Raw genomic sequence first — 25,447 nt, forward strand, 5'->3', positions numbered from 1 at the left:
GGTCTCCTAATAAACGCTGGACGTCCTCACGATTTGTGTGAGGATGTCCAGCGTTTGTGAAATCCCTATAGGAAAGCATTGAGTCAATGCTTTATAATGGGGAGGGCCTAAGGCACTTGATGCACATATGCTTTAGGTCACCCCATCGGATGATGTTTGAGGAGGTGGAGCCCCGACCTGGAATCAGGTAAGGAAATAAAGGTTTTTTTTTAACCCTCAATGGGTTCAAGAGAAATTGGCATTTTTTATAAAGTTTCTCAGTAGTTTAGGATACGCTTAGCCACTTGTCATGAGCTATAGTGAGGATTTCTGGGGATGCTCAGCAAGCCTGGTGGCTGGCCAAGGATCATTGGGAATTTTGCTCACAGCATCTGTCACTTATTTAGTAAATAATATTGACTGACATTCTCCATCAAACAAACCTCTCACCTGAGCACAGGTGGATTAATCAGCCTCTCAGTTTCTAAATGAATCACCTGTGCTAATTAAAGATCCACCTGTGCTCACGTGGGATTTGTGAATCCTTCATTGAACAGGTATACATGATGACTGATTAAAGCCGCACAGAAAGAAAGATCTTTATTAATACATCCTTAGAAGCAGTTATCGTCCCAGTGTCCTTGCAATGCACTGTGACTAGGCGGAGGTGGTTATGCATAAAGACTAATCCAATTTTTATTGCTCCAAAATACACAAATCGGATATATTTTGGTTGAATAAGTATGACGTTGTGGAAGGTTTGCTATTTTTGTACTAGAATCACAGTGTCACATCTTATTTATCAAACACTGCTTCTAATGACTTCCAGCAACCTCCTTGAGATGTGGGCAGACAGTAGCCGGAATTGTGTGATGACATAAAAATGGACAGATGCTTTTTCAGAATGTACGTGTATCTAAATAATGATTTCAGTATTGGGTGATGCATTGCTAAGGAAGTCTCTAGAATGATTTTTATTTTAAGAGTGAGAAGGAGCATTTCAAAATCACAGAAATATATCGAGATGTTTATGGATCATTAAAAATCACATGTCTAGACATTTTTAATTCATTGTGTCCTGTTGCTAATATCTTACCTCTGAGACCCTAGGCTAACTCTAGTTTGCCAAGTGTTTTACCAATCCCACTGGTCTTACCAATCCCACTGGTCTTACCAATCCCACTGGTCTTCTCCCCATTTCCTTAGCTAATTGATCTTTGCTAGTCTTTACTAGTTTTTGTTGCCTTTTCATGCTTCTCTATATCTCTTTTCCTCTCAAATGTTTTTCTCTGCCTCCCTTCTCTTGACCTTCAGTATTATTTTTATTTTTTTTCCTGGACCCCTCTCCTTTACATTTTTCCTTGCTGTGTTCTTCAGTGTTTTTCCTTGTTTTAACCAATGTCAATCCCCTGTATATCGTCATCTAGTCTGTTCCCCCCTTATCCTCTATTCCCACATATCTATCTTTCTGTTTCTCATCAATCTGTGTCTTTGATTTCCTTTCCCATCACTGTCCTTCCCCACTCGTGTTGCCCCCTCTCATTCCTCTCAAATATGTCCCCTGCTGTCAACATATTCCCCAACCTGTGTCTTCATATTCTTTCTGTGTTTCTTACAGTCTGATTACTCTACCATCTCTAACCACACTGCTACTTTCTTCTTCCGCTTTAAAGGGACCCTATAGTCATTAGAGCAACTGCCGCGTATTGTATTTGTTCTGGTTAGAATAATCATTTCCTTCAGGCTTTTAGCTGTAAACACTGTCTTTTCAGAGAAAATGCAGTGTTTATATTACAGCCTAGGGATACCTCCAATGGCCACTCTTCAGATGACTACTAGAGGTGCTTACTGGGGAAGTGCTGCATTCACTGTATCCACCCTCTGCATTGAGACACTGAACTTTCCTCATTCAATGCATCTCTATGAGGGGATGCTGATTGACAAGAACTGTGTCTGACATGTGCTTGCTCTGCCCCTGAACTGCCTCCTTGACAAGTTCAGCCAATCCTATTGGAAAGCATTGTGATTGGCTCAGACTACCACTTCTGATGATGTCAGCCAAGCAGGCAGATCAGGGACAGAGCCAGCAATAGACTGCAAAAAATGTAAGATTGTCCTATATTTAGAGGGGCAAGTTTGGTCCAGGGGGGCTAGGTGGGGGCTTTAACACTATAGGGTCAGGAATACATGTTTGTGTTCCTGACCCTATAGTGTTCCTTTAATTCTCTTTACACACCTCTGTCCTTATTGCTCTTGCCATATTTACCCCCTTGGCCCTGATCTCCTCCTGACCCACTGTTATCCTCTGGAAACCTTCTGTGGTGTTACCTACTTTTTTTTTCCTCCATTACCTATAACATCAGGTTTCTCCTTTCATGTACCTCACTCTATTCCTCCAAGTGTTCCAATAATTATTTTCCTTATTCCCTACTATTATCCATATAAATACATCCTCTCAATATGTGACTTGCTTTTTACTACTTTGTTATTTGTTTTTAATACAATTTTCTTGTGACCCAATTATTTCCTGCCGTCTGGACTAGGAGGGAGGCTTTATGCCTGATACTGTGTGGATGGAGAGTGTGTTCGGCAGTTGGGTTTCAGAACTTTCACTTTCAGGTCCTGTATGCCTAAACTCAGAATTGAGTGGGCTGTGACAGTAAAACCTGATTTGTAAGGAAGTGCTTGATTACAATGGAATATTGAGGTTGCTCTGTTAATTTTCCCTGGCCTTGACCAGTGGTCGCAAAGTTACGCCCCTGGAGCAATTTCCTGCCCCCTAGATATGTTAATGTTGCCCACAGCTACCTATCCCAGAATAGAGAGGTATTTCTGAGTCTCAGGCAAATTTCTCCATGGCCAGGATTGCTGATAATTTAGTGCGCACCAGGGCTGTGACTGTTTTTAGTTTTGTGATTGTGGCAGCCAGGCTGAGGAGCAATTGTTGTGCTCCTGCCTATCTCATTAGAAAGCTTCAGTATTCGGCAGTTGTGCACCAGACCTTTTGTGGTGAAGCTGGCTGGTGCACACATCACAGCACCAAAGAGAACCTGGCCATACTACATATAGGCAAGTGGCCCCCAGGTAAACTGACTTTGAGACACCTGACATAGACCATACAATTAGAGAGTACCTTCTTGTATCAGCACTCCATGTGAATTCCATATTAACCGAAATGTTGCTCCAACACTATCTACAAAGTTAGTTAGATTTAAGCACATTGTGATTAAAATCATCTCTGGCTCATTGGACCATATGCTTGAAGGGCAATTCTACGACAGAATGCTAAGTATTTCCAGAGTTCCCATGGTAACCAATAGAATGTTACTGTTAATTCCTCTGCATTTAGCACAAGGTGCGCCAGTTCTATAGCATAGTGCAACATTATGAGCAATCATCATTAACATCTTTATTTACATGATAATTGCTTTGTATGTTTTTTTTAATAAACTCTATAGACTGTTGCTGTGCTTACAGCACTGCTGCATTCAACGGGTTGCAGTTGCCATTGACATGGCTACAAATCACAGCGGTAAGAAAAACACAAAAGAAGAAGAGAGGCACAAAAATGGAGGATAAACAATCTGTAATAGCAACTACAAAAACAGCACAAATACAACAAAGGGGGAGGGGGAGAAGAAGGGAGGGATACAAAGGGCAAAACAAAACAAAAATGTGTGAGAACAAACATAAAGGGAGAGATATGAAAAGATGAAATGAGCATGCAACTTAAATGTTTAAGGGCCCTAAAAAATGACTGACTATTAGTACGGTATTTATAAAGCGGCAACAAATTCTACATCGCTGCAGGTCTTTTTCTTTTACACACAATTATTTTGGAGAACTGGTTGTCAGGGTACCTGTAATTGTTGCCCAGGCTGGGACACAGCCTGGAGACGTTCTCCATGTGGAGGGGGAACGTCCTCATGGTCTTCCCTCTCTCCTTAGCAGTTCAGACGTTGCCTGCTGTAGCTCCAGCCCTTTTTATGACGTAGTGCATGCACGTCGACGTCAAGACATTGATTATGTTACGGAATACCAAAACAATCTAATTCGACCATTTGGGGGCATAATATAAAAAGGCTTCTAGAGCTTGGGTCATTACCCTGTTGTGGTTCCCAATAGCGTGTTGTATTCTCTGTGTATTTCTAGTTATTTAATCTCAGCTATTCTTGTCCGTGACTATTCTCTGTCTATCAAATGTAAAGCCCAGCCACTCTTAGGACTGGTATACGTTTACTTCTATTATTATTTACACTCTGCGTGTTGGGTCACTTAGTAATTGGGGCACTGGTTAATTGTTATAAAGGTGTGTTAAAAGTGCCAGTAACTCCTTTTTGGCTGCGACCATGGCTCATTAGTGATTAATGTGGGTAGATAATAGTAAATGTGGTTACATCCATGGTGTCACAAACTGGAATTGTGACTAGTTAGGTTTTGTTAAAGGCTCATAGTGAACCATTAAAGGAACACTCCAAGCACCTTAACTGACTCTTCCTTTGAATTCTTACCTGGGGTCAGTCGCTTGCTGCCCTACGTGTTCACTACTATAATCAGAGTGCCAGTAAAGCCAAAGCTAAGCCCTGACTCTTAACAAAGAGGGAAATGAAATGAAAGCAGTGACTGAATTTTTACTGATGATATTTAAGAAAAATATGACGGCATACACTCCAGCTTCTAAGAATCTGGGTCTAACTTTGAGAGTTAAAATTGGCATAGTTTCCAAATATTATATTGTCACTGCAAATTCTATTGCTTGAAACTGTCATTCAGAAAAGTTCGGTATTTTTTCTAATAATATTTACTGACCATTATCAGAGCGGCTATGGTATTTTCTGACACATTAATTCTCAAGTAACCTGGAATTTAAGTTAGGTTTGGTAAGTCTTGCCATTACGTAGCTCACTAGATGTGGACCGAACTGTATTATTATATCATTTCTCTTTTACCACCTTTTATATTTATTAATTATTAATACTATTTTATTATTTATTTAGCGCCAGCCAATTCTGTGTCGTTGTAAAATGGACACATTTTGTAATGTAAACTCATCCATTGGTACTTTGTTCGGAACAAACCAAATTATCACAAATGTGTGCATTTTATTTTTTTTGTTAACCTGCTTCGGTCCCCTTGAAGTTATTGCATGATATCCTATCTAGTGAACAGATGTGACAGGGTTGTCACCAAAGACACGAGAACTAGCCGATACACTAAGAAGATTATTTGCGACATGCAAGTAGGACAGTGGGATTTGTGCATAGAATGTTTACTGCATATTGAAAGCAGTAATACAGAACGAGATAAATTGTCTCTTTGTGGTTTCAAATGGGACACATATGGCTATAAACATTCTGTAAAACAATCTAATGCTGTTCTTTTCTTTTCCATGTCATTTTTTTAAACTTGGAAAGTAAGTCTTTGGCTTACTAAAATATCTTGTTTAGCTCCGTTTTACAATGGAATATCTAGTCATTCTAAATACCAGCATATACTCAAGGAGCAAGAGCCTACATATCAGGCACATTTGTTTTACATACATGGCATTATTTTCCCCAAAACATACCTAATGTATCTTTTACATGAAATGTTTAGCTTGCGGTTAGTGTTTGGGTGGAAGTTAGGGTTAGTGTTTGTATAGTATAATAATGTAGATTGGATTAGCAGTATTAGTCCAGTAGACAATAAATACCAGAGTATTGCAGTATGCAATGGTATAGTGCAGGGGTAGGCAACCTTCGGCACTCCATATGTTGTGGACTACATCCCCCATAATGCTCTTACACCCATAATGCTGGCAAAGCATCATGGGAGGTGTAGTCCAAAACATATGCGGTGCCGAAGGTTGCCTATGCCTGGTATAGTGCTTTATTGGAAATATTTAATGTTGGAGCAACATTTAAAAACATAACTTGTCCCACTGCTGCATCAGATTAGTGGCAGTTAGAATCCTGTACTGTAGCTACATCATCTACTGTCCCTAATTCATCATGGGAATTAGCTGAATTAAAATGATGATAGCTACGAGGTGAACCGTACATTAATTCTTGTTTGTTACCGGGTATAATAACTCAAAAGATGTTACCAAGATTGCAGTACCATATTCTAAGACAGGATCTTCAAATAACGTGGTCATATTATATATATACATGTATATTGCCTGTCTTATTTTGCACAGATTAGTAGTTACACTGTCTTGAATAAGCATATTAAATAACATTAGGATACAGGAGAATTACGTCTCGCACTATTCTCTATCCAGGCGTTACTAAAATGACGTGAGAATAGAATTGTTCATTCACCAGAATTTAATCCACTTTTATTAACTTGTGCAAATGATCTGGACTGCCTTGGGATGACTGAGTTGGAGAAAGAATGATCATGCTAAAATAATATAAGGGAGTGCCTTGTTGCATGTACATTCATAATCGCTCGCGTCTGTTTTATTTTGCTGAATAAAAAAAAAAAAAGAAAATGGTTTGTTCTCAGGGTAAAATATTTTGACAACTGGAACGAATTCCGCTACTGAGGCTCCCATGGTCTGGTGGTTTTTGTTTTTTTGTTACTGTTTGTTTTTTCGGAATCCTGTGCCGTACCCTGGGGAATGTACAGTAAGAATTTGTGAGAGAGAATAAATGCTTCTTCCGAACCCTTTCATTGAGACAAAGTTTATTTTGTTATAGTGTATCTGATAGAGGAAATAATAGGCATTTGTCTGCAGATTAAAATGGTGTTTAAATCGTTTTAATAGCATGTACTATTACTGTATCATTGTAACTTGGTTACATGTTGAAGCAAAGTTTGTAAATGTTCTTTATGCATCCGCTAGTCATCGTTGGTGTGTAGGTAGTGATCCAGCGATGGGTGACATGGGTTTGTAAATGTTCTTTCATGCATCCGCTAGTCATTATTGGTGTGGAGGTAGTGATCCAGCGATGGGTGACATGGGTTTGTAAATGTTCTTTTATGCATCCGCTAGTCATCATTGGTGTGTAGGTAGTAATCCAGCAATGGGTGACATGGGATAGTGCATCACTTCTCATGTTACCTTTTTGTCACGCACAGTACGCTCATGCAGAACGTTTTTGTATCCTGACTTTCTAAACTCTATCCATGCTTTTAATGATGCCAAGCAGTAGTTTTTGTGAGGGTGATAGCACTACAGGCCACATGATTAGTTCATTGCTTTCCATTTAGTTTGTACTATTCTTTCATATATATATATATGAATAATGTAATAATCTCTGCCAGACATTAGAGGTGTGTTCTCTTACAAATATAAACATTGCCATTGCCTAGGTTGCAAAATTCTGGACAGTGTTAAACAGTGTGAACAATGTCCACATTTCAAAAGCCAAATGCCCTCCGTACTCAGCCAGATGGTTTTGCCTCATTCAGTATTAGGCCACACAAACTTTTGCGAAAAACCCTGTCTGATTGGACGGCCATAGAAAGTCTAGGCGGGGTTAGAAGGGGAAGGCTTGTAAAGGCTACGGACAAGAGATCTGCAGCTTTTACAAACTATTTAGATTTTTCCCCAATAAAAACTGCAATATTAAATTAATGAATATTTTAATTTGGGGGTATATCTACTAAACAGTGATGTGTGTATTTTTTTTATTATTATTTATTTTTATTTAGGGGGCAGTGGAGTGTCCCTTTAAGAGTGCATTGGCTATTATATCTAAACAGCCTTTATTTCTTCTCACAATTATTCAATGCAGTCACAAGTAGCAATAACACTGTCACAAAGCACTACAGTACTATGTATCTCGTGGTTTTAATGTATCATTTCACAAGGCTTGCATTGTTTAGGAATAGCGCAAAAAGGATACATAACATATTGGGAATGTACTATACATTGTTGTGCTTGCTTGGGATTTTTTGAATTTTTATCTCAGGCAGTTTTACTATGGAATGAAATAAAATATTTAAATGGGACGCCCACATCACATTGAAAGCATGTGTTTATACTATGGCAAGCAGAACAGATAGTATAACAGTTTACCTCCCCCACTTGTTGACATAGTAATACCCCCAGAAATTGCTGAGAATAGTCAGCAAAATATTTTCATATACACACACCACCACTTACCCTGCCACTGGCATGCAAAAAATTTACATTTATTTGTTTTTATAGAGCCATGTCGAAACTGACACAGTCATAAAAAGAGTATATATAAAGAGATTAGTTCTAGTTTAGCTGAGAAGGGTGGTTTTAAAAAATAAGATTGTTGACAAGAGATCACTGCCGATAATCTAATGTAAATTCAAAATGCATTTCAAATTCAATGCCAAAATGGGCAACATTCTGTAAGTCAGCTAGGCTTCTAGTTCAGATGATTTGGCCTTAAATTTGAAATTCACTTTCAATTTACTTTGAATTCTCACTTTAGTGAATAAGTCTGCATGTCTTCAAACCTTCTCAAGGAAAGGCTGTGATACGAATGCAAATGTATTCTTGTCACTATAGTCCTGAAGTGGCTGTTTAGGTATCTGGTCCTATCTCAGTAAAAAGGTGATTTTACTCACCGTTTCTCCCACGCTGCGTTGGTTTCGCTGAGGCTGGCCCTGCCTCCATGGCTGAGATCATCAGTCTTGATGATCTCAGCCAATCTAATGCTTTACCATAGGAAAGCACTGGGAGGCTACTGTGCATGTGCGACTAAACACCAGGTTGCACCAATCAACATTTCCTCATAGAGGTGCATTGAATCAATGCATAAAATCAATGCACAATGTGCAGCACTGGACTACGAAGCGCCTCTAGTGGCCGTCTGAGTGACTGCCACTAAAGGAGTTACTAGGCGCTCATGTAAACACTGCCTTTTCTCTGAAAAGGTAATGTTTACATTGAAAAGCCTGCAGTGGCATTGAGCTGTAGGGCTCTGGTGTCCCTTTAAGCACTCGTGACATGATGGTGTGTCTCAAGCCCACTCAGAGGTGGGGGCCCTAAATACAAATTGGGGGGACCTAATGTCCTCCCCCCTGGCCCCCACCCCTGAGCGGTGGGTGAGGGCCCTAAACACAAATTGGGGGGGGAACCTAATGTCCTCCCCCCTGGCCCCCACCCCTGAGCGGTGGGTGGGGGCCCTAAACAAAAGTAAGGGGGGGAGGACCTAATGTCCTCCCCCCTGGCCCCCACCCCTGAGCGGTGGGTTGGGGCCCTAAACACAAATTGGGGGGGACCTAATGTCCTCCCCCCTGGCCCCCACCCCTGAGCAGTGGGTGGGGGCCCTAAACAAAAGTAAGGGGCGGAGGACCTAATGTCCTCCCCCCTGACCCCCACCCCTGAGTGGCGGGTGGGGGCCCTAAACACATATTGGGGGGACCTAATGTCCTCCCCCCTGGCCCCCACCCCTGAGCGGTGGGTGGGGGCCCTAAACAAAAATAAGGGGGGACCTAATGTCCTCCCCCCTGCCCCCACCCCTGAGCGGCGGGTGGGGGCCCTAAATACATATTTAACCCCCCTCCCCCAGGTGACTAGGGGTCCCCAAACCCCTAGTCACCCCCTCCCCCAAAAAATAAACTCCTACCTACCCCCCTCACCCTAAAAATAATGAGAGGGGACCATTTAACTAAGTACCTTTAAAAATAAAAATACACTTACCATTCGATGTTTTCTTTCTTCTAAAATCTTCTTTTTTCAGCCCCAAAAAAGGCCAAACAAAAATCCATAATAACCGACGCAATAAAAAATAAATAAAAAAACGAGAGCAAAAAAAAATAATCCATCTTCACCCGGCGAGGGCTCCGCGCAGACTGAGCTCTGCAGGGCGGGGGAAGGCTTATAAAGCCTTGCCACGCCCTGCCATTAGGCTCAGAACACTCTGATTGGTGGCTTTAAGCCATCCAATCAGAATGCTCTGACAGGTAAATGAAGAGACTGACAGGTAAGTCTCTACATTTACCTGTCACAGCACTCTGATTGGTTGGTTTGAAATCCACCAATCAGAGTGCTCTGTGTCATTTTACACAGCGTGGGAAAGTTCTGTGGAATTTTCCCACGCTGTGTAATTTGACTCATAACACTCTGGTGGATTAAATAACCAATCAGAGAGTTATGAGTCAAATTACACACTGTTTAATAGACATGCCCCTACTCGCGGTATTGCGAGTAGGGGCACAATTTACTAATACTAAATAATTTTTACTTAGTATTAGTAAATTTGGCTGAAAGACCAATTTAGGTCTTTCAGCCTTTTGGTAGATAACTCCCTAATACCGTGGGAATTAGGGAGTTATCTACCAAGCGGCAGCAACAAAAGTCCAGAAAAGTCCGGAAATGTATAATAAACACAGGTTACTGGCTATGGGGGTATAATATATAATAAACACAGGTTACTGGCTATGGGGGATAATGTATAATAAACACAGGTTACTGGCTATGGAGGATAATGTATAATAAACACAAAAAAATACAAAAAATACAAAAAAAAAATTAACGCAGCTTCAGAATTAATCTAAATTGTATGCTGTCTATGAGGTGGAAGGGTCTGGGAGGGAGGGTCTGCTGCTGATTGGCTGGAATGTGTCTGCTGACTGTGAGGTAAAGGGTCAAAGTTTACTCAATGATGACGAATAGGGGCGGACCGAACATCGCATATGTTCGCCATCCGTGGCGAACGCGAACACGATATGTTTGCCAGGAACTATTTGCCAGCGAACCGTTCGGGACATCACTAATCCTAAATGAAAAAATTGTTTCAGATAGCTATCTTTTCAGCTCAGTTATCTGGCCTTAAATTTTAACTTAACTTTGAATTCACAGATTCTGTTTCCCATCACTGATGGCAGACAGCTAATGTCTTTTTTCAGAATGGATTAATTTGTTTATAACTCATAATATGGTAGCCTTGTCAATCCTAGTGAACTGGGTAATGTTCCAGGGGACAGTCCAGGTCTAGAGAACACTGTAACTGCAGATCACCAGCTCACGCAAAAATCCACACAGTGCAGGGCTGATAGAGGTGATGCCCAATTTGTGCCTACTGTCTCAGTCGTCCAGTACTGTGCCAGCAGACAAGTCAGTGCACCTCCTGCTCTTTTACTCTAGAGATAAATGTTGTGTGCCTCTGCAACTCATATCTCCCTTGCCAACTCTTGCATGAATGCAGCCCTGTCCCTCTTGCCAACCATCCAATTTAAATTTTTTTATAAAGTGAGGTTGCAGAAATTGCCCCCACTGCTTGGCGATGGTCTTGTAGCCCATTCCAGCCTTGTGTAGGTCTACAATCTTGTCCCTGACATCCTTGGACAGCTCTTTGGTCTTAGCCATGATGGAGAGTTTGGAATCTGATTGATTGATTGCTTCTGTAGACAGGTGTCTTTCATATAGGTAACGAGCTCAGATTAGGAGCATTCCCTTTAAGAGAGTGCTCCTAATCTCAGCTAGTTACCTATATAAAAGACACCTGGGAGACAGAAATCTTGCTGATTGGTAGGGGATCAAATACGTATTTCACTCATTGACATGCAAATCAATTTATAACCTTTTTTAAAATGTGTTTTTCTGGATTTTTTTGTTGTTGTTGTTATTCTGCCTCTCACTGTTAAAATACACCTACCATTAAAATTATAGACTGATCATTTCTCTGTCCGTGGGCAAATGTTCAAAATCAGCAGGGGATCAAATATTTTTTTCCCTCACTGTATATATTCCCCATGCATGCCCAAGTGTTTTCTGAGAACTTGTAGAGAGTTAATAGATGGAAATATTAGCTGATCCTGTCTTCATCTTAATCAACCAGACAAATATATGTATGGTATGCATATATCATATAACACAGATTCACTTTTTTGACATTATTGGGTCAGTGAAAAGAGATGTCAGAATAAACTGAAAGAATTGGAAAGCCCCTAATCAGGGAAAATGTAAAAACTCTTACACAGCAACTTCAGCAAATCTTGCCGTAGCTCCAGTCAAAGTTATTTCCATATCTCTATTTTAATTAAATCTGTGTTGCAACGTAACATTGGCCCTGCAAGAGAGACCAACATACAGGGGATTCAAACTAAAATCCTTTTGCAATTTAAACAATTAGCTCAGCCAATGTTAAAATGACTATATAGGGCATACAGAGGAAACTTTTTATAGCTAACTAAGTTTCACCCACTGGACTTTAGATGAACCTGATACTATCATGGCCAGATTAAAGGGATAATATAGAAGTGGCAGCTGGTGAAGATTTTTGATGGTGGGGCGCTAGGCTCTACCCCTGTAATTTGATCCAACCACTCTCCATAAATGTTGTCCCTAATTTTTTCGATTTTGCCTACTTAATGTGCTAATACCCGTGTTCTTTCAATAATATATTAAACCTATTACTTACAATGTCACCTAGTTCTATATCATAAGCTCTATTGAGTAAGGTTCTCATCACGCTATTATTCTATTTTGTATCATTACATTTCTGTTTTTAAATTTCCCCCTTCGTGATATTGTAAAGCGTTGCAGAATATGTTCTGCATATATATATATATATATATATATATATATATATATATATATATATATATATATATATATAAATTACATTAATAATAATAGTGAAGACAATGTAGTCCAAGCACTCAGGTTCTTTTTCAAACAGCAGTTTTATTGGAGAAACACGGCAAACATAGCATTATTTCGATCCACACTCGGATCTTTGTCAAGCTTGAATCGAAACGTTGCTGTGTTTGCCGTGTTTCTCCAATAAAACTGCTGTTTGAAAAAGAACCTGAGTGCCTGGACTACATTGTCTTCACTATATGGAATGCGGGTTTGCCAGCCCTAGGTACAGTGCACCGAGGTCTACAAGTGATGAGAGTGGGGTTCCTCCTTTGTTTGCAATCATTAATAATAATAGTAGCTAATTAGTTTTTTAATATATATTTTTATGATATATGACCCTTATGCCTTACCAGTTACACTAAAAGTTCAAATATTTATATTTCTCAATACACCAATCCTGCTGAATGGCTGGCTGAGTCTCATGGGAAATGTAGTCAGCAAGAACTGCAGTGCTAAAGGTAAGACATTACTATTTAAAGGGAAACTCCAGTGCCAGGAAAACAATCCGTTTTCCTGGCACTGGAGGGTCCCTCTCCCTCCCACCCACCAATCCCCAGTTACTGAAGGGGTGAAAACCCCTTCAGTCACTTACCTGATGCAGCGTCGATGTCCCTCGTCGCTGTCTCCTACTCCGCGCCGCTCCTCCCTGTGATTTAGTCGGCCGGTGGGCGAGACTGATCCCGCCCACCGGCCGAGGAGACCTAATGTGCATGCGCGGCAATGCCGCGAATGCGCATTAGTGCACCCCATAGGAAAGCATTGAAAAAGATTTTCAATGCTTTCCTATGGGGAAATGAGCGACGCTGGAGGTCCTCACACAGCGTGAGGACGTCCAGCGACGCTCTTGCAAAGAAGATCCTTGCTACAAATCAGGAAGTGACCTCTAGTGGCTGTCTAGTAGACAGCCACTAGAGGTGGAGTTAACTCTGCAAGGTAATTATTGCAGTTTATAAAAAAACTGCAATAATTACACTTGCAGGGTTAAGGGTAGTGGGAGTTGGCACCCAGACCACTCCAATGAGCAGAATGGTCTGGGTGCCTGGAGTGTCCCTTTAACCCCTTAAGGACCAAACGTATTGATTTAAAAGGGAATCGTGACATGTCACACATGTCATGTGTCCCTAAGGGGTTAAGGTCACTGCTAAACAGTTTAGTTCCGTTTCTATATGCAGAGTAAAAGACAAAGTCCTACCAGGCTGGGGAACCTGCCTCTTAGTTCCTGCCTGGATGAGACTGCAGTTACAAGCAGGGGAGAGCGTGAGGGAGAGAGATAGATTCAAACCATGGAGCCAGGGTAGGCTTACCAGAGACCGCAGGGTAGAAAGTGCAGGGGTGTATTCAAATCATGGAGCTGGGGGAGAGCTCCAATGTTTCCTCATTTATTTTTATTTTTTTACAGTTTGCAGGCGGGCGGCTGAGGGTGCGGCGGCTGAGGCTGAGAAATTGTAGCAGAACCACCAGGCTTAAACTATACAGCAAACATGGAGTCAAAAGAGAGGCTGCATCAGTGGAGTATTGCCAACATAGTGAACTATCAGACAACCAATAAGGATAATTCACACAACTTCTCATTTAATCAGACAATACATCTGGCTATGCTTTTTTATATCTCTTTCAGCAATAGAGAGCATAACAAGGGGGAGTGATACTGCATTACTGATAATTAAATGGACATAAATAACATGTTTGATCAAACAGACACATCTCAAAGTTTACACAAAAAAAGTTAAAAACCCCAACAGAAAAAAAAAAATTGCAACAAAACTTGTGAGTATCAGGGTTAGCTAGAGGATCCTCAGCAAGCTGAGAGGAAGCAATCTAACAAAGGCAAAGACAGAAGGGTAGGAAGATTCATATAGTGGATGGGCTAATGTATAGGCACAACTGGGAAATTATAGGACTAGACTAAGAGAAGGTTACAGAACAGTAAAGGAGAAACATAGTGAAGGCAAGCTGGATCAAAATAACAGGGAATCAAAGATCAGGACAAAATATCACTAAGCACTCTGGAACCACAAAAGGGCTTAGATGAGCCAGAGAGATATGTTTAAACAGGGTGGTCCTGACTAATTGATTCTGCTTCCTGGAAGTGATTAGCACTGAAAGGCAGCAGTGCTCTGCAAAACAAACAATCACTATACGCTTCTTGAATCCTCCCATGAAAGCAGGCCTTACTGACCGTGGGGTGCCGGCACAGCTGCTCCTATGGATGGGCTTCCAGTGCTGACATCCAATTACCATTTTCTTTCCAGGATTGGGCATATCACCTATGCAGCTACATATTCTGTGAATAAATGCAGCAACAGTGGGAATCTGAGCATTACGTACTGGCACAACAGGGCACACTGAGTGTTGCCTGGAGGTCCTAGTGCACTAAACAGAGCACCAGCATGCCTAATGATGCCCTCATGCTATGCTTGTTTGGGACAGTTACCTAGTGTCCAAAAAAGCAAGACACAAAGGAACTATGTCAGGACAGTGGGACGGGACCTGAAAATTGGGACTATCCTGACAAAATCAGGATGGTAAGGAGGCCTGTTTCGAGTGCCAAATATAGCCATTACTGGGCTTGAGGACCAACATCAATGAAACACCATATAGTACTCTGGAAATTATGGATAATCAAGCTTTTTTTTTTTTTTAAGTACAACCTAAAATTAGTTTTAGGCATTTTGATTACTGTGACATTATATTAAGGCACCATTTTTTTATTTTTATGAAATATATATATATATATATATATATATATATATATATATATATAATTTGTTCCCTCTGAAGGCCAATCACACAGTATAATGGCTGCCAGAGTGAATTGTTGTTCTTGTGTGGTCACGCCACATGTGGACACACTAAATGATATTCAGCACTGTTTGAGCAGTATGTGACGAAGATGTAGCCAAGGTTTCACATTTGAAACCGGTTGCTATTTGAGGTCTTTCCTTTCACAGATCTATTATTTTACAATGAAAAACAACACATAGTTCCTACATTTGTGAAGTCACCACGGTAGCAACAATTATTGCAAGACAACATCTCTACCCTTTCTGCTTTTGGCCTTTAAACTTAATCTCTGATTAACACTTTCCAAATGTGTGACATTAGAAATACGCCAATAGGGACATTTTAAACTCTGACTTATGTCTTAGGTTTCCATCAACACACGGCAGTCAGACACCTGTTACCATTGACAACCATTGATTGTGATTCTTGCAAAAGGAGTAATGCTCCACCTTTTGTCGAAATACATCTCCCATGATGCTTTTCGGGCCTTAGACATTTAGAGTGACGTAGTTCTACTGCTATCTGTTGGTTACCCCTTCCATTACACGATTGGATTTGTTATATAAGAGAGAGGAAACGCAGAAGCTGCTTTACTCTTAATGACAACGAAAAGAAAAGTCTTCACAAAAATATATTTATGAGCATTCTAAGTCACAGTTATCAAAACAATTGTCATCTGCACTTTCACATAGATTGCTGGAGGATTAAACCAATTGACGGTTGTTATGGGAACAGTCTCCCAAGATACAACTCAGTACAGATGTTGAAGCGTGTATAATTTGTTATTGTGTTTAGGCTTGAGTCCTGTCTGACAGAATCTGTAAAAAAATAACATATTTGCTTAATCTGCTACTGTACATATTTGTTGTCTCTATGAATAATAATAGTGCATGTGACATGAGTTTAAAAAGTCACATTTTACAAATATCTGCTCGATAACATAGGAAAGCTTTAACAACAACCTATTGAGAGATTCCTTATACTGAGATGTAATATATACATACATTTATATATAATGGGCCGGAACACTATTACAAAAAAATAGGAGTATAGATGCTGAAAAAAATGGTCTGAAATAGTCGAGTAATTGTTCTCGTTTCAGGTTCGGAACCTTTGTTTGTCTTTAATGTCCATAGTATAAACTGAATATACAATTTTACCACAAATTATTTCTGTACATAAAGCAGCAAAAAACATTTCCGACAGAGTATTTTTTCCCATCTAGCCATTATATGGTTTATTGAAAACTGCAGCAGTTTGTAGAAATTGAAGCAGCTTTGTAAATCTCTCTTGTTACATTGACATCAAAAGAGGACTCTCTCCTATGACATTAAAGCATTTTTCACAGGTCATGCAAGTCTCTACCCCTATACCTGCCAACTTCCTTGTCGCTGCAAGCCATGAAGTGGTTATGGTGCTTGGAGTAACCCATTAAGGAGCCATGCAGCTATCTAGAGATTCTTATGTAAGAGCAGATCTTTACTCTTCGCCGTGTACACGTAGTCTGTATAGATTTCTCTCTGCACAGATCTTCCCGGATCTCTCCAGGAGCAGAGAGAAAATGATACTTCTCCCTACGGTTCTAGCCGTCTCTGGGAGAATATGCATAAAGTAGGCAGACAGTTATAAAGGTATACAGTACTGTCGAGGAATCCCAAGGGTTATTTTAAAATAACTTTTGGAAAATTTTGTCATTTTGTGATCCAAGTCTGAAATCCATTTGCCTCCAGGCACATTAAATATGAACCATGTGTAGTGTACCGACACCATATAACTGGTTCTGAAGACATGCTTTATTGGTAAGCTTTTGAGATATTGCATGTACTGCTCTGAAATATGATGTCATACCCTTGGGAACACTAATGATCAGCGTTATTGCCGCTCATGATTCACTCTGATTTAATCTGATTATAAATCCTCGCCTTTATGCAATTTTCTTGATATGTAATAAACGCTATACAAATCATTCTATTTACAGAGGACTAAAGCTTATGCACAATATTTTCCAATTCTCAAAAATCTGAAAGGAAGGGTGATTTTTTTTTTTTTTAATATCAATTATGGAAAAAGCAATCAAATAAAAAAGAAAAATGATGAGTCATATATACATCATCATGTAAGAGGAGCATTTTACATTTTCAAAGAGGATGACATTGTAAAGACATTGCTAAGAGAGCAGGGTGATGAAACGCACTTAAAACAACACTAGTGTAAAGTTGCCAAAAAGGTAAGTTCAGGTCTGTGTTAAAGGAACACTATAGTGTCGGGAATACTTACGTGCATCATTAACGATATAGTGTGCTGCTGGCCTTTTTGTTCCCCGTCCCACAAGGTAGTTTGAGTACCTTATCTGACTTGCAGCGCTGGTCTCTGTGCTGTCGGTTGCGGCCTTGCATGTGATCATCGGCAAAACACATGAACGGCAATATTTTCACTTGCAGGTTTAAAATGGGAGGGGGGGGTGTCCCTTTAAGAAACCACAAACATCTCCAGGGCCGCTTCATTAAGATGAAGTAGTCTGAGTACATTGGTCCTGTATCTTTAATCATTTAATGTAAAACATTGGCACTTTGTAAAAACGCAATCTTTACATTGCACGGTTAGGCAAACCTTTTGTGGTAAACTTCCTTACAGTCACTAGAGGTGCTTCCACCTGCATTAGCGAGTAAAACTCGGTCCTGCAATCTAATGTTGCGGCAGCATTTGATTGGAGGAGTGCTGCGTTTTTTTTTCAATCCAATGTGTCTTAATGAGAAGCACTGGATTAGACGAGTTCGTAGGTGATGTCAGCATGCTTGTTGATGTCACTGGCAGAAGAGCTAGCGGCTGCAACAGAGGAGCCCGGTGGTGGAAGCGAGGTGAGTAATATTTATTTAGATTAATTTTTACAGGGCAAAAGGCTGTGGACAGTGTGCGCATTGCAAGATGGGAGCGTACCGTCCCAATACATCAATTGTTATTTTCAGAACTATAGGTTCCCTCTAACCTGTTGGAGTCGGGCTGTTTAGGTTTGGGGTAGAGTTAGAAGTGCTTAGGGTTATGGAGTGTTTAGCTTTAGGGCACTTATTATAAGCTGAGACTTTACAGGGTTATTCACTAAACTGAGAATTGAAAGTGAATTTCAAATTTAAGGCCAGACTAGCTGAACTGAAAGCATAGCTGAATTTCTCAATTTTGGCTATTTGGCCTCAAATTCATTTTGAGTTGACTTTGGATACTCACTTTAGTGAATAACTGTTAGGATTAGAGAGAGAGCAGACCAAACATTTATTAATACAGGCTTAGGAAACACGTGTGTTGTGAATATGCAGAGAACAGAGAATTGGACATTGAACTAGCAAAGGGAGGAATCCTTTGAAACTGGTATCATCAAGGGTAGACAATGTTGAATTACCTTTAATGGCGAGGGTATGAAAACTTGTTTATAGTGAGGGTATGAAAACTTGTTTAAAGCGAGGGTAAGAAAACTTGTTTGCAGCAAGCAATATAGAAATTTTGGCATTTTAATGTAAGCAGTTTGTCCTCATTTTTTTTATTTTACAAAAAAAAATGCAGATTTTTTTTAAATAGAAATTGTCACTTTTATAAATTAACCATGTTACATCCCCTCGGGCTGTCAATCAGACAAGCGGTCCTGTTACTTCCGGGTTGTTTAGCTCAGTGGAGGCGATGGCTTACAATGGCTTTAGACAAGGGATCTACAGGTTTTGCAAGTAGTTTTAGATATATACCCCTAATGAAAAAAATGCATAATTAAATGGAGGCATGTTTTCATTTGAGGAATATCTACTAAACACTTATTTTTACTGTTTTTGTATTTGGGCAGTGGTTTGTCCCTTTATGCCAATTTTCAAATGCTTACCTTTTCCATGCAGAGAAAAGAGGATGTGAAGTGTGTAATGCTCTAATAATCAAAGTACAGCTTTTAAAACTCATTTCAATTCCTCCATCACATCATATGTATTTTTTTATACAGATAACACTGTGTGAGTTCTCTTTCTATTTATCTTATTTTAGATACATTTGCTTTTGTTTTTTGATACTGTTGAAGCATATTATTGGAATTATTCATAACACTAAGTATTTTTGTGTATGTATACACTGGGTGTGAGTTTTGCATTTTTTTTAGGTTAAAATACTTAATTTCTGTGTATTTACAGTTTTTATCAAAATGTGTGGAGTCATTGTGAAGTTGAAAATACATAGTTACATATCTGAAAAGAGACTTGCGTCCACCAAGTTCCACCTTCCTCACATATGTTTTTGCTGTTGATCCAAAAGAAGGCAAAAAACTTTGTCTGGAGCGCTTCCAATTTTGCAACAAACTAGGAAAAAATTCCTTCTTGACCCCAAAATAGCAGTCAGATATCTCCTTGGATCAAGCAGCTATTACCCCACTAATTAGAAATGATATCCCTGTATGTTATGTTTTTGCAAGTATTTATCCAATTGCAGTTTAAACATCTGCATGGACTCTGATAAAACCACCTCTTCAGGCAGAGAATTCCATATCCTTATAGCTCTGTAAAAAAAACCCTTTTCTTTGCCTTAGATGAAATCTCCTTTCTTCCAGCCTAAATGTGTGACCTTGTGTCATATGTATAGCCCTGTTTATAAATAGATTTCCAGATAATGGTTTGTACTGGCCCCGAATATATTTGTATAATGTTATCATATCCCCTGCCGGTGCTGTTTTACCAAACTAAAGAGGCTTACATTTTTAAAAATTTCTTCGTAACTAAAATGCTCAATTCCTTTTATCAATTTTGTGTTCTTACCAACAATTTATAAAGAGGCAAAATTATATTTTAATCTAGAGAATTTATGCTCCTATTTATACATGACAAAACCTTACCGGCCTTAGCAACTGCAGATTTACATTGCATATTGCTGCCTAATTTGTTGTCTATAACAATTCCCAAATCCTTCTCATGTGTGGTTATCCCTAATTCACTAGCATTTAGGGTGTAAGTTGCTTGTGCATTCTTGACCCCAAAGTGCATAACTTTGCATTTCTCTACGTTAAATTTAATCTGCCATTTTAGTGCCCAGTCCCCCAATCTATGAGATGGTTAATACAGCCTGTTGGCTCTTCTTCCCTGGAATTCCTTATCTGTTATAGAATGTGGGTTCATTTTTATGTTTGAAATGTTTACTTTGAATGTTTGGTTTTTAATAATTTAAAGAAGCGTTCTAAAAGATGCAGGATGGGTAGGAATCTCTGAATGTCATTTTATATACCAATGAGTTAGCTAACAATTACCTTGATTTAATATTTTTGGATAGGCGTTTCAAATTATTTCATATTTTTTGATAAACATTTAAAAAATTGTTTTCATATTATTAAAATATTAAAGTATATCATATATAAAAATATATCAATGTATTAAAAAAATCAAAGTATTAAAGTACTTTTCAAAATATTAAAGGAGCACTATAGTGTTAGGAAAATAAAACTGTATTCCTAATGCTATAGTGTCCCTTTCCCTATATCCAAAGGGGGGAGAGCCTGGAGCATGGGTGCTGAAAATGGAGATCCCCTCATGTTTTAAAACTACAAGTTCCATGATGCTTTGTCATTCTAAAAGCATGCAAAGCATCATGGGAGTTGTAGTTTTACAACGTCTTGGGATACCTTTTGGTCACCCCTGGCCTAGAGGTTCTTTGAAACTGCAATATTTTACATTGCAGAACTATGGGGGACACCCTCACCATTTCAATGAGATTAAGTGGTCCGGCTGGCGCCTATAGCGCCCCTTTAAATTATTTAAAAAAATTTACCCAATAATATTAAATCATTTGAAAAGCTTATCTACAAATATTAAATCAAGACCTATGTCTAAGAAATAGAAATCTTTTCATGTGAAATGTCCAGAAATTCTGACGGTTATTAAAAATCTCTGAAAGAATGAGAATGCGTTCAGTTCTCTGGTTTTCCTGACAATATCAATTCTTTCCAATTTGCAGTGATCGCTGATGGGACACTTGACAGACCCACCCTTATTGATGACCTGGGAAGTGATGAAGATTTCTATGAGGACTTGCATGTATCTAGTCACCGGTATGGCGGAGGCGGAGAACAGCTGGCAATAAATGAGGTACACACCGGAGCTCTTAATAGCATTATTGTGCTACTTGAAAATACTGAAACCTAATGTACTGACCTATTTTACATGTGTTTAAAATAATTACTGGTCCGTTTTATGCCTAGATGAATGGAACACTATATAGTTAGGAACACAAACAGCTATTCCTAACGCTATAGTGCCCTCGTCACAGTTTAGGCTACTGCCCCCCAGCTTGTAAGCTGTAAAAAGAAAGATTTACTTACCCTTTCTCCTTCTCTTATCCTGTCGCCCTCCTCCATGGCTGAGATCATAGGGAGGCATCGGAAGGCTACTGTGCATGCACAGCAAAATGCAACACTGCAATAATCAGCATCTCCTCATAGATTCAGTGCATCCCTGTGGGGAGCGCTCAGTGTCTCCATGCATGCATAGGTCCAGCAAAGAATGCAGGACTGAAATATGGTAGTGACTCTAGTGGCCATCTGAGTGACAGCACCTGTAGGTGTTACTAGAGACCAATGTAAACACTGCCTTTTCATGATACATGAAATATATACCAGAAGCTACAATGCGCTGTAATGGTTCTGGTGCCTATAGTGTCCCTTTATGTGAGAACTGAATTAGGATCTTCTGGTATATTAGACAGACTGACCAATAGACACAAACTTTGCAATCACTAGAGTTGTTACTAGGCAGCAGGAAGTGTTTACAGTATGCTACATATGCTATAGACACCAGAACCACTACATTAAGCTGCATTGCTTTGGGTGACTATAGTGTCCCTTTAATTCTGCAGTTCTGATAGTGGGGACTGGGGTTTGAATACCAAAAACAAACAAGACTACTACAGCAACTTTTAATATATAAAGATCATCTTATTTTTACTTTAAAAACACCATCTGGTTTTAACTTCAAATTGTCCTTCTCAAGGTGAATTCAGCCAAGAAATGCTGTCCAACATGGATGGCAATGATGATGCGCACCTTTAATAATGCATTGCATGAATAAGAACAAAATAGAATATGATCAATGGGATTGTAAACAAAATATTGAACACACAAGCAATACTGTATATTTCGTCAGCCCAAAAATTTTAAACTTGTAAATTCCATCCAGAAAACTTTCACCACAGTTCCTGGGATATAATATTATTATTAACCTACTCCTTTTATAATGTAAGCTTATTTGAGCAGGACTCTCAACCCTGTCTGTTCCTCTACGTCCAACTCGTCTGGTTACAAATATGTCTCAGTCCACCCATTGTACAGCGCTACAGAATTTATTGGCACTTTATATATAATAATAATAATTGCCACAAAATATGTATGGCTGGTGACAAACCCATGTGACATGGAGAATACGTTTCCCTGAGGGGCCTCCTTTCAATTCGAGAGCAGTCTGGTTTCTCCTTGTTCTGGGAGTAGAGACAGTTCCGAGACTCCCATGCACCTCATCACAGAATCCTGAAATTCCTGGCATACAGTGAAAGTCAAGTGAACCTATTTCTGGTACAGCAGTATGCAGTCACAGCCCTTTCACCACTAGGAACAAGGGAAGGTGACAGTGTTCTCAGGATCGCCTTATTTTGTGATTCTAGCAGTTGAGGTGCAAATACGAGAGAATGACAATAGTTTAATTACAAGTGGGCACATTATATATATATATATATATATATATATATATTATATTATATATGTATGGATGTATTTCTATAGCTTTATATGGATGTACGCGTAGCTGTGTCTTTGTGTGAAGGTGTGTGGAAGCATGCGTAGCTGTGTCTTTGTGTGACTGTGAGTGAATTTTGTGTGTGTGTGTGTGTGTGTTTGGATTATGCATAGCTGTGTGTATGCGTGTTGTGTAAGACTGGCTAGCTCTGTATGTGTGAGTGGTTAGCTACTATCAAAGGAAAAATAAAGTACACCCTGTTTGAATTCTATGGTTTTACATATCAGGGCATAATAACAATCGTCTGGTCATAAAATTAAGTAAATGCAACCTCAGATGAACATTAACATATGACATGTTACACAATGCCATGATTTATTTAACAAAAAATAAAGACAAAATGGAGAAGCCATGTGAGCAAAACTAAGTGCACCATATGATTCAAGAGCTTGTAGAATCAACTTTAGCAGCAATAACTTGAAGTAATCTTTTTCTGTCTGACTTTATAAGTATCTCACATCATTGTGGAGGAAGTTTGTCCCATTCTTCTTTACAACGTTGCTTCAGTTCATTGAGGTTTGCTGGCATTTGTTTATGCACAGTTCTCTTAAGGTCCCACCACAGCATTTCGATCAGGTTGATGCCTGGACTTTGACCGGGCCATTGCAACACCTTGATTATCTTCTTTTTTAGCCGTTGTGTAGATTTGCTGGTGTGCTTGGGATCATTGTGCTGTTGCATGACCCAATTTTGGACAAGCTTTAGCTGTCAGATTGCCTCACATTTGACTCTAGAATACTTTGGTACACAGAGGAGTTCATGGTTGACTCAATGTCTGCAAGTTTAACAGGTCCTGTGGCTGCAAAACAAGACCAAATAATCACCCCTCCACCACCGTGCTTGACAGTTGGTATGAGGTGTTTGTGATGATATGCTATGTTTGCTTTTTAGAGAGAAGAGGCTTTCTCACTGTAGAATGATGGACTTTAAATTGTTTGGAAGTGGCCTTATTACCCTTCCTAGTTAGATGGGCAGCAACAATTGCTTCTCTAAAACCATTGCTGATGTATTTCCTCCTTGGCATTGTGTTAACACACATCTGATTGCTTCAGACCAGCAAAATGATAAAACTTTAGCTTTTATAGAGGTGGTCACAATTGCTGATGGTCACTTAACCAAGGGCATTTGCTTAGCACAGTGCTCGACAAATCCCAGGAGACAGGTTGCCATGGCGACTTGAAATTTTGCCCTGGCGCAAGATTTGAAGCCCTTTAGCTGAAGGCAGGATGGGGGAACAATGGGGCCGGCCATTCGGCTCAGTGAGCGTGCAGGCAAACGCCCTGAGGAGCGTGAAGGCGGCCGCACTGGGGATCTTGGAGGCGGCCACCCTGGGCTGCATGGAGGTGGCCACCATGGGGATCGAGCAGGCGGCAGGCTGGGGCAGCGTGGGAGGGAGCAGTAATCTTCCTGTAGCTCCTCTCTGCTCGCTTGCGCTGTATAGTGATGCCGGGAGCCGGAATATGACATAATTCCGGCCCCGACATCACTACAGGGAGCAGAGAGCAGGTAGATTACTGCTTCCTCGCACATAGAATGAGCGAACAGCCCTACTGGACCACAGGGAAAGTCCACTCAGCTCTCCCAGGTAGGGGGGCTGGCTGGATTAAAATGGAAATTGTCAGTTTATGTGTGTGTGTGTGTGTGTGTGTGTATGTCAGTGTGTGTGTTTGTGTATCTCTCTCTGTCATTGTGTGTGTCTCTCTCTCTGTCAGTGTGTGTCTCTGTCAGTGTGTGTGTGAGTGTCTCTCTCTCTCTCTCTCTCTCTGTCAGTGTGTGTTTGTCTTTCTGACAGAGACACACACACACACACACACTGATAGTGTGTGTCTCTCTCTGTGTCAGAGTGTGTGTGTGTGTGTGTGTGTGTCTGTCAGTGTGTGTCTCTGTCAGTGTGTGTGTGTGTGTGTGTGTGTGTGTGTGTGTGTTATTATGTCCTAATATGTAAAACCATAGATTTTAAAGAGAGTGTATTTTTCTCATGACTGTATGTATAGGTATGAGAGTAGCTAGCTGTGTTTGGGTATTGAGGTGAATTACCAGAGCAAGGGCAGACAACCTTGGGCACTCCAGATGTTGTGGACTACAGTTCCCTTGATGCTTTGCCAACATTATGGCTGTAAGAGCATAATTGGAGAAGTAGTGCACACTATCTGGAGTGCTGAATGTTGCCTGCCCTAGTACCAGAATATCAAAGTTCTAGGGCAGATTTTCAAATGCATGTAACATCTCATGTATTTCCCATTTGCAAGGTCTTTTAACCTACAGTTAAAGGAACACTCCACTGTTATAATAAATAATCATTGTTTAGTGGATAAACCCCATGCAAGTATAC

At 39.9% G+C, this 25,447-nt stretch overlaps 1 protein-coding gene across 3 annotated transcripts in view; it reads left to right on the forward strand.

Annotated features, from left to right (window-relative positions):
* Positions 1–25,447, forward strand: part of ARHGEF4 (Rho guanine nucleotide exchange factor 4) — a 176,740-nt gene that overhangs the window by 113,384 nt on the left and 37,909 nt on the right. For all 3 annotated transcript variants that reach the window (XM_063442358.1, XM_063442359.1, XM_063442360.1), the window contains one exon: positions 21,287–21,417. In XM_063442358.1, coding sequence (XP_063298428.1) covers positions 21,287–21,417 — 131 coding nt within the window. The remainder of the gene's footprint in view (positions 1–21,286; positions 21,418–25,447) is intronic.

The sequence above is a fragment of the Pelobates fuscus genome, chromosome 2, assembly GCF_036172605.1.
Source record: "Pelobates fuscus isolate aPelFus1 chromosome 2, aPelFus1.pri, whole genome shotgun sequence".
In the NCBI taxonomy this organism is placed as follows: domain Eukaryota; kingdom Metazoa; phylum Chordata; class Amphibia; order Anura; family Pelobatidae; genus Pelobates; species Pelobates fuscus.